The 8,770-nt window shown below is 51.7% G+C and overlaps 1 protein-coding gene across 2 annotated transcripts; it reads right to left on the bottom strand.

Moving 5' to 3' along the window:
- Positions 1–1,054: 1,054 nt before the first annotated feature.
- OSR2 (odd-skipped related transciption factor 2) lies at positions 1,055–4,379 on the bottom strand. Of its 2 annotated transcripts, none has more exons than XM_043484009.1 (3): positions 3,605–4,379; positions 2,403–2,502; positions 1,055–1,560 (listed from the first exon to the last, which is right to left on the bottom strand). In XM_043484009.1, exons 1-3 carry the CDS (start codon positions 4,258–4,260, stop codon positions 1,486–1,488), a joined length of 831 nt encoding a protein of 276 aa, XP_043339944.1. In that variant the 5' UTR covers positions 4,261–4,379; the 3' UTR covers positions 1,055–1,485. The 2 variants fall into 2 exon arrangements, with proteins under 2 accessions (XP_043339944.1, XP_043339943.1); XM_043484008.1 differs by having other exon boundaries at positions 1,055–1,642.
- Between the last annotated feature and the right edge of the window lie 4,391 nt (positions 4,380–8,770).

The following is an 8,770-nucleotide window of genomic DNA, read 5'->3' on the forward strand; positions in this document are numbered from 1 at the left end:
GAGGATACTTAATTCACCCTGTTGCTCAGTATTAAAGTTTGTGAGGATAGGGCCCCTGGGCCCAGATTCCTCTGATATTCCCTCTTTAGGTGCAATTATTTCCCTTTCGGTCTCTGCTGTAGTACTACCGTTTTGTCTGTATCCAAAGCCTTCCACTCAGGTCCTACAAGAGGTTGTCATATTCCTAGTGTCATATACTAGTGTCATATTCCCCAGGAACCATTTGGGAAAGAACTGAAGTGCCTCAGAAGGTGATGACATATTTGCCATGAGCTCTATACACAGAATAACCTGTACTTCTGGCATCTTCCCAGGGACAAAAGGCCAGCCAGTGATGGAAACCGTGCTAGTGACCTCACTCAGTTTGCTTTGCAGATAAATCTGAAACTTATAGAAGAAAAGATCTCCACTCTTGGGGAAAAAATATTTTGTGCAAATATAGCTAAGTGGTTTTCCCTTTTCTCGTCTTGTCCTCCATCTTCTGAAGCGTGTACCTGCCTGCATTCTTCAGCAGGAGGATCTGAGACTTCTCCCCCAAAGGCGGGGTAAAGTCTGTCTAAGAGCCAAATCATAGTGTTCAAAGTCTAATGGTAAGAGACGTTGCCCATCATAAACTATGACAATAGGTCAAGGACTTCTAAAAGTGAAGTGGTGAGAAACTCCCTTCTTTTTCCTTATGCTTCTTCCCAACTTGTGCTTTCAAGTGGGTTCAGTCATTGGAGTTGCTGGTTATTAACAGCGATAATTATACTGCTTTTACCTAAAGGAATAATACACAAGGAATCAGAATAAACAAAAAGGGAGAAAAACCTCAGAGGTATCAATTTTAATATCTTTGAAAGCCAGAATGACAGCACAGTTGACCAGTTCCAAAATGCCACAGCACTAAAAGGGAAGAAATGAAGGTTCCGTAAGAGGATTGTGAGAAGTCTTATTTTAAAAAAACCTCGGGATAAAGAATGCCCTTCAATACGGAATATTTCAGAGACACGCCACGCCTCCAGAATCCAGAGGAAAAACAGAAGTCAAATAGCAAGACGCTTTTGCAGGAGTGTTGAAACGAACAAGAAAACATTTTATTTTGAAAATACAGTCTTTAAAGATAAATTTGGCTTCCATTTCCCATACCTAGGTGCATCCAACAAGGTACAAAAACAGACGAAACAAAACAACAAAACAGAGACCCTTGACATTATGTACAGAGCTCTAAAATGAGCTGTGAATATCTACAAGAAACTAGCATATGCGCTTTGTGAAAGGATGTACTTGTGTGGCTTTCTACAGTTCTCAGTCCTGGGGAAGGAGAGTTAACCCCCTGAAGCTGCAGGTGCGGCTGCAGCCGGGGAAGAGCTGGGGTCAGTGAAGGGTTGGGGGCGCCCCACCCCCACGGGTGGGAGGCTGGAGAGGTGTCTGGGGAGTGGGGGCTGGCGGCGGCGGCCCGGACAGATCCGGGGCTTCTCTAGAAGTCCTGCCGCGGGGTGTGAGTCAGGCTGTGCCGCCGCAGATCACAGTTTCGCCTGAACACTTTGCCGCACTGCTCGCAGCTGTAGGGCTTGATGTCTGTATGGGTGAGAAGGTGAGTTTTCAGATTACTTCTCTGATTAAAGGTTCTTCCACATGTGGGACATTTGTGTGGAGATTCCTGTTCAGATGTGAAGCAAGCAAAGGATTAATCCTTCACACCACCACGGCACCCTTCTCAACAGACTCTGTCTTATCGGCATCACAAGCGTTAACAGAACACGCGCACGACAACAAAGAGGGGACTTGCAGCAACAAAGCTGCGCTCCTAATCCTCCAATCGCGAAAACTCAGGCAGGGGCACACACAGGGGCCTGATCACCCTGATAACCGCCGGTGGCCACTGCTGTGGGCTTTGCGATTTCCAGCTCTTTACATTTCATCACCATGTCATAGGCAGGAAAGGGGGGAGGGAAAAACTCTAATCCTCTCTTAAGGAACAACATTCTCCCGGGTAATAAGGCCCCTCTTTGGTGCAAAATTAAACTATTCCTCAATGTTCTGAAAACTACAAATTATGAGGCTCCTGGGAGAGAGAGCGTATGGGATTTCACCATGCCTCCATTATCGAAATTACCTTTATTTCCTCCCAAACACGAAAACTTTAAATGCAGGGCACATCAGGTGAAAAAAGAAATAAAATTCTAAAATTAGGATTCAGAACAATGAGAGTGGCCTCTTCTATAAGAAAAACACATACACGTTTCATGTTAAATAAAATTAATTTCATGTATAAAAAAATCGAGTGTTGCTTTCTCCACCTAGATAGCTGATCTAAATAGAGCCTTTTATGAGAAAGAGCCTGCCACTGAACACCTTTTGTAGAGCAAAAATGATAAAACAGAACCAGTCACTGCTTTAAAACAAGAAAACAAACTTACCTGCATATGTAAAGTTTTGTGAACAGCTAGAGTTCTAGACTGACAAAATCCTTTCCCGCACTCCTGACATTTGAAGGGCTTCTCTTTGGAATGGATATACCTGAAAATCAACATAAGGTCTCATTGAAATGGCTTTACCACCACGGTGAGAAGTTTCTTTTGACAATTGCTTTAAATGAAGTGGTGAGGGGGAAAAAAAGAAAAAGGATTTCCATTATTTTTGTTTTTACATCGCCCCCCCCCCAACCTGTGTAATTCTGTTTATGGTTAACCTCAACTAACAGACTCTTCAGAACATTCACCCGACCGGCTTTATCTACACTTGATCGCCCTCTCTGGTGTATTCTGGAGCTTGAAGCCCTGCCGAATGAGCTCTTTCTGCCCTCTGCGGCTCTCTCTGAGATTTATTTATTTGTTATTTTATTTTTTTCTCTCTGAGATTTAAACTGGTCAAATCAGGACGTAAGGCAAGGCTGAGTTTAGGGGGACCAATTTTAGCGAACCCCTTGGAAGCCACGGAGGTTCCCTACAGAAGTCCTACCTTGGGGTAACAACAAGTAGAGTCCAGGGAACAGATACGGTCATCCCCACTCCTGGGAAGTTCTTCCCGGAGGAAAACACTGATATTATCGTATTTCTTCAATTGCCTTTGATTAATGCAGAGTTGAGAGTGTGGAGGGGGTGTGGGGAGCAGTTCCTAAATTCTGTAATCTCAAGAACCCCACAAATAAGTTTAAAAGAGAGGTTGCTATGGCAGGCTCTGGGGTGCACCTGGGGGCCAGTCGGGGAAGGGAGGGAACGAGTGGTGGCCACGGTAGATTAACAGAACCGGCCCCAGGGCAGGCGGTACCTGGACCACCAGAGGAAGGTCTTCCAGGCTCCTGGGCTCTACCTGCCCCACCTCCTAAGGTCCACCTGGTGGAAACTGGAAAACCGCTCCTGGAACCAAGAGCAACCCAGCATATTTTAACTACCTAAGGATGGGAGGACCCTCCCTCATCCCAAATGACACTGCAGCAGGGGTCCCTGCTGAGGAAAAAGGTAAAGGTTGGGGGTTGGTTACAGCTGGACGGGAAGGGCGTTGGGGGGGAATATAGTCTAGTTCCGAGAGGATTTTAGTGACACTTGGAACGTCTATCAAAACTCGATATTCTGGATAAATTGTCCTCCCCTCCCCAGGCCACCCTCCTTCCCCACCTTACCTGTGATCCCGCAAGTGATCTTGCCTCCGGAAAGCCTTGTGGCAGATGTCACACGTGTAGGGCCTCTCGTCGGTGTGGGTCCTCTCGTGGATGAGCAGGTTGTAGGATTTGGTAAAGTGTCTGCCGCAAAACTTGCAGATAAACTCTTTTTTCGTTTTGGAGGGCAACCTCCCTCGGGAGGGCTTTCTGTCCGGAGTCAATTTACTGAGGCTGGAGATGGGGCTCCCCAAGCCCGGGCTCAGCTTGCTCAGGTCTCCTATCTTAGGGGGATCCTCTTGCGTGGCGGCCACGGCCAAGTTGGCAAAGTCAAAACGGGGCCGGTCCTTGTGCAGGGCCGGGAGGACGTGGGCAATGGCTCCCTGCTTGGGGTGGAAGAGGTGGGTGGTAAAGGGCAGAGCCGGGAAGGGGAAGCGGGCATCCACGAGGCCCTGCGCCGCCGCCATCTCGGTGATGGTGGAGCGGGTGATCTCGTGCACGTTGGGGTACCCCAGAGTCCAGTGGTTCATGTGCATGGTCTGCACGGCGCTGAGACCGTACAGGCCCTGCAGGTGGTCCACCGCGGCGGGGAAGGTGTTCACGGCCTGCAGGAAGGAGTAATTGGTGAGCTGCAGCGACGGGTGGAGCGGAATGGGCGCCGGCAGGGCTTTGCTCCCCATTTTCCGGGATGTTGCAGGGCGGAGGTAGCCACCCTTTTTTTCCAGGACTCAGAGGCGGGTGGGCGCGGGGCTCCGGCGAAAACCCAGGACTACGGCACGCGGAGAGAATCCTAAAGATGGCTGGGGGAGAGAGGGGAAAGTCGTGACTATTATCCAAGCCCGCTTGGTCTGTCCCCTGGCGCCGCGTGGGCTTCCACACCTTCCAAAACCCCCTCCCCACCCACTCCAAGGCCCCCCCAGAAGGAGCGGTGAGGGGACCTTGGCGCGCCTGCCGGGCGAGTTGACACCAAGCTCAAGCTCAGTCCCGAGGGCCAGGGTTTCAGGCGTGGTACCCAGCGAGAGCGGGTGGCCCGTGGGAGGAGATCGGATTCCGGGCACGCACGGATTCCAGGAGCAGGAGACCCGGGCCGGGGAGGAAGAAAGGCGGGCAGGGGGCTCCAGGAGGCACCCAGTCCAGCCCACCCACCCCCTACCGGGTGGGGCGAAGCTTGGTCATCCCTGACACCCCGCTGTTCCAGCGCCCGCCGGGCCCGGCCGAGCCTCGGTCGCACCGAGCCTCCGAGGTCCCCGGAGACGGTGCGTCGTGGGTCGGACCCGGGCTTGAGGGCCCGGCTCAGCCGGAACGGCTCCTACCGCCGCGCCCGAGCCCGCGGCCCTGCCGCCGTTCCTGCGCTTGCCCCGGACCGCGCCGGAGGTGTGGGTGCGCAGCCCGGGGACGCTTTGCGGTCCTGGGCTGCCTGGCCCTCGGAGGGGCCGCCTTGCCCGGTGCTGACCTCAGAGGTTTTCTTTTTCCTTCCTCTGCCTTGGTCCCATTTATCAGCGGTGACGGGCCACAGGAAAGAAAAGTGACACCTCGGGGCCAGTGAGGCCTGGAATCGCCCCCTCCTCCTTCCCAGGGGCCGTCCCCTCCCACCCCCCACCAAGATCCCTTCCAGATGGTTCGGGCTCAGACAGGGGAGGGTGAGGGGGTGGCTGAGGCCGGAGCCCGTTCTCCCAGACCCAGCGCCCAGCTCTCGGGAGTGCCCGAGCGCCTCTCGACCTGGCCCCCGAGCGGCTCCTACACCCGGGAGGCCCCAGGAAAAGAAGAGACAGGGTTCCCTGGGGAGGAAAAGGCAAGGAGCAGCAGGGGAGCCGCTCTGCCAACCCGACGGAAGCTTGTTTATCGGCCTGCAGTAGAGGGCGACGCTGCTCCTGCCCCTGGGAAGCCCGCCCGGGTCGTCGGCCTTGGGCCTAAGCAGGGCGCACGCGCTTGCCTCTCCCTGCACCCCCAATGGCAACGCGGAGGTCTGGTTTCAGACCCCGTTTCCCGCGGCCCCTCACCTGCTTTCAGAGCAGGCCCACCTTCTCCCACCGCCAGCCCCCTTTTTAGCAGCCAGGGGTGCCAGCTCGGTGGCCCGGCCCAGCCTCTGAAGGCGGCTCCCCAGGTGCGGGAGTCACAAGCTAAGCGCTTTCCCTGGAGAGGGGCAGGCTGGCCTGTCTGAGCCATCAACCTTTACGCCGGGCTTTTGAACCCAGCAGGAAGATGAGAGAGTCTGTCCAGACTTCATTGCGCACTAGCCCTTTCTGCGCCTAAATGTCCTTCTCTAGTGTTGGCTCTTTCTGAGGACAGGCTTAGGGGGCTGCGCTAATGACACAGCGCTCCGGCCAGGCAGAATCTGGCGGCCTCCGCGAGGGCCCACACCTTCCCTCCCTCCTCCTCTGTTTGAAACGGCTGGGAGACAGCGATTTATTAACGAACCGCTTCTGCCTGGTGGTATGCGGTCTGGGAGTTGAGGTCGGGAGTTAATGAGAGGTGTGTAACAGTCAGGGGGTCTCAGTCAGACCATTCAACCGAAACTGTAAACCTCCATTAGTAATAAACTTTCCCACCACAAATCACAATTCATTTTTCTTCAGTGGCAACCCTCAAGCCCTCTCCTAGAGAGGTGGGGGGGGGGGGGAATGGATTCTACTAACATCTCTGGTAATCTATCTGATTGTTTTCCTCTTCCATTAAAAATAATAAGTTACACTATTTCCTTCCTTTTGCATAAGAAAGATTTTCTAGAGATTCAAAATATTATTTTTCCCCTAGTATTAAAAAGTGGCCTCCCCACATAGAGAGGAAACCCGAATTATTATTTGGGTGTATTCCCAGACTGGATTTCTTAGAAATAAATACAGGAGGCAAAGTGCAATTCCCACCACATTCTCCTTGTAAGTATGTGCATGTGTGTGGGGTGTGTTGCAGACGGAAGGAATAGCATGACTTGTGACTTTGATTCCAAATGCATAAAGTGAACTCTGCCGTAAAGGTTACATGTTAAATCTGCCAGCAGAAACTTGAGAGCCATCTTCCTTCCCTTTTCACTGAATGGTTTATAACCCAAATTATTACCTCTGTTATAATTCAGCTTCATGGTGGCACAAAAGTGCTGTTTCATAGTATGTGTTCGTTTTGATTTGCAGGACAAATAGTTTCCTCATAGAAGACGACAAGCCAGTCCTTCACAAACAGAATCACCCTAAATATTCATTAAACTTTTTTCCCATAAGTAATTAGGGAGTTTAGGTTTTCACTCTCCTAAATATCAAAAGATACTTTAAGTCAATGCAGAGATCTAAAGTACTTTCGTTTTTGTCTAGAGCTGAGCGTGGAGTTCTCACACTCAGTTTCAGGCAATAACAGCCATCATCTGCTGTCACTTCTTCACCACCCTGTTCCAGAACATTGGTTACTTTTAATTTTGCAAGGAAAGAAACTTAAACCAAACGAAAAGACATAAATATTACGGTGGAATTGAGGCTTGTTTTCTTTCATCAGTCTTCTTCACAAGAATTTCCAGACATGTACAGAAGTTTTGTAAAATTTAGCTCACTGGCTGTCAACAAGTGAGAGGTGTACATACTAATTTCAGTGCAGTGAAGCATTCAAAACATTGGAGGGAGAAAAAAATGGTAATTTGATAAGGAGTCTCGCTCTTTGGTAATATGTTATTACACTGAATTATCTAAAAATAATATACAGTCAGGGGTCATCTGCTAAAACCTGTGGGTTGGTGTCTGAGAGAATTGACTGATGGCTCCATAGGCTCGCTGAATTTCAGCCCAAGCCACAATAAATTTTACGTTAATCAGAGAGCTATACTCCAAGTAGATTTAAGAGATCATTTTTTTAAAAAACAGAAAATAAAAATGGGCAGACTGGGTCAGGTGAATAGAGAGAAACCACCGCGAAGTTCCTGCCCCTTCGCTGCGCCTCTGCCTTCCCAAGGAGTTAATTAAATTAAGATGCCTTCCGCATAATCTGGGTTCTGTTTCTCTCTGCTCCCTCGCTCCCTCTGCATGAGTAATTTTCTTGTTCTGCTCGGGACTGCAGTTTGTTTAGCAGAGAAAGTAGCTGTCTGCACCGTTTCGCTCCGGGAAACTCCAGTCCTCTTTTGTTCCCCTGCTAACAGGTAGGCAGACAGAGCCAGCGCACCCTCCACAAACACTTTTTTCTCCCTCCTCACTCTACAGACGCAACACCGTTCTCTTTGCTATTTCTCGAGAATCCCAGCGTTTAAACCCCAGGGGGATTTGCCTTCTGCCCGCCTCCGCCAGAACTGGAGGGTGGGAAGAAAATCAAAAGGCCGGCACAAGGTTGGAGAAGTATCTAGGACTGAACTGAACTATTACTTTCCTCCTGAAACGCTCTGGCTCGGCACGCACCGTGTGTCCCGGCCCGTCTGCGCTGCCGCGGCTGCCCCTGAACGGCTGCCCCCTGCTCTGGAATACTATGTCAGGGTACGGGCAAAAAAAGAGGGGGGGTGTTGTGGGGTTTTATCTCAACGTATGTAGATCAGCTTTTAGAAGAAGCTTTGCTGAGGGCTTCGATTCAGTGTTGCAAAACAAAACTAAAAACAGTACGCGAAAGCGCGTGTTGTGTGTTGTCTGGGAGTGGCGAGCCTGGGATCCCATAAAATGAAAAATACAATGCCCAGGGAACGCATCCATGTGATTTCTTTTACCCTAGTCCGGAACTTGTGGCACGCCGGGCCGAGACTCGGAGCGCCCCGGCTGCAGCCTGCTTTCCTTAGGGCGGCTGCAGCCCCCTTCCCAGAGTGGACACTCACCTCCAGCAAAAAGGTCCGCCTGGGCAGCGCCACTCAGACCTGGTCCAGGCAGTAAGGCGCACAGCTTGGAAAGGTCATTGGTTCCACTCCGGCCAAACTGCTTTTTCCGCGCGGAGTCCCGGGAGCCGCGGACATGATCTGGAGGACGACGGGCAGCCAAACCGAGAGCGGATCCTCGCCTTCGTCTGTGGACGTAGAAAGTGCAAGGACCCGGGGATGGTAGAAGCCCGCGCTCAGCGCTCGCCCCGAACCTCGCGCCCCCGCGAACCTCTCGCCGCCGACTCCGGGTAAGGTCGGAGCCTGCAGCCTCGCAGGGCCATCACCCTCCAGCAGCAGCGAGCGCGCCGAGCTCTGTCCCCGCCCGCGTCCCTCCCCAGGCTGCTCGCGGCCCGCGGACTCCGGCTTTAGTAGCAGCC

The sequence above is a fragment of the Cervus canadensis genome, chromosome 12, assembly GCF_019320065.1.
Source record: "Cervus canadensis isolate Bull #8, Minnesota chromosome 12, ASM1932006v1, whole genome shotgun sequence".
Lineage (NCBI taxonomy): Eukaryota > Metazoa > Chordata > Mammalia > Artiodactyla > Cervidae > Cervus > Cervus canadensis.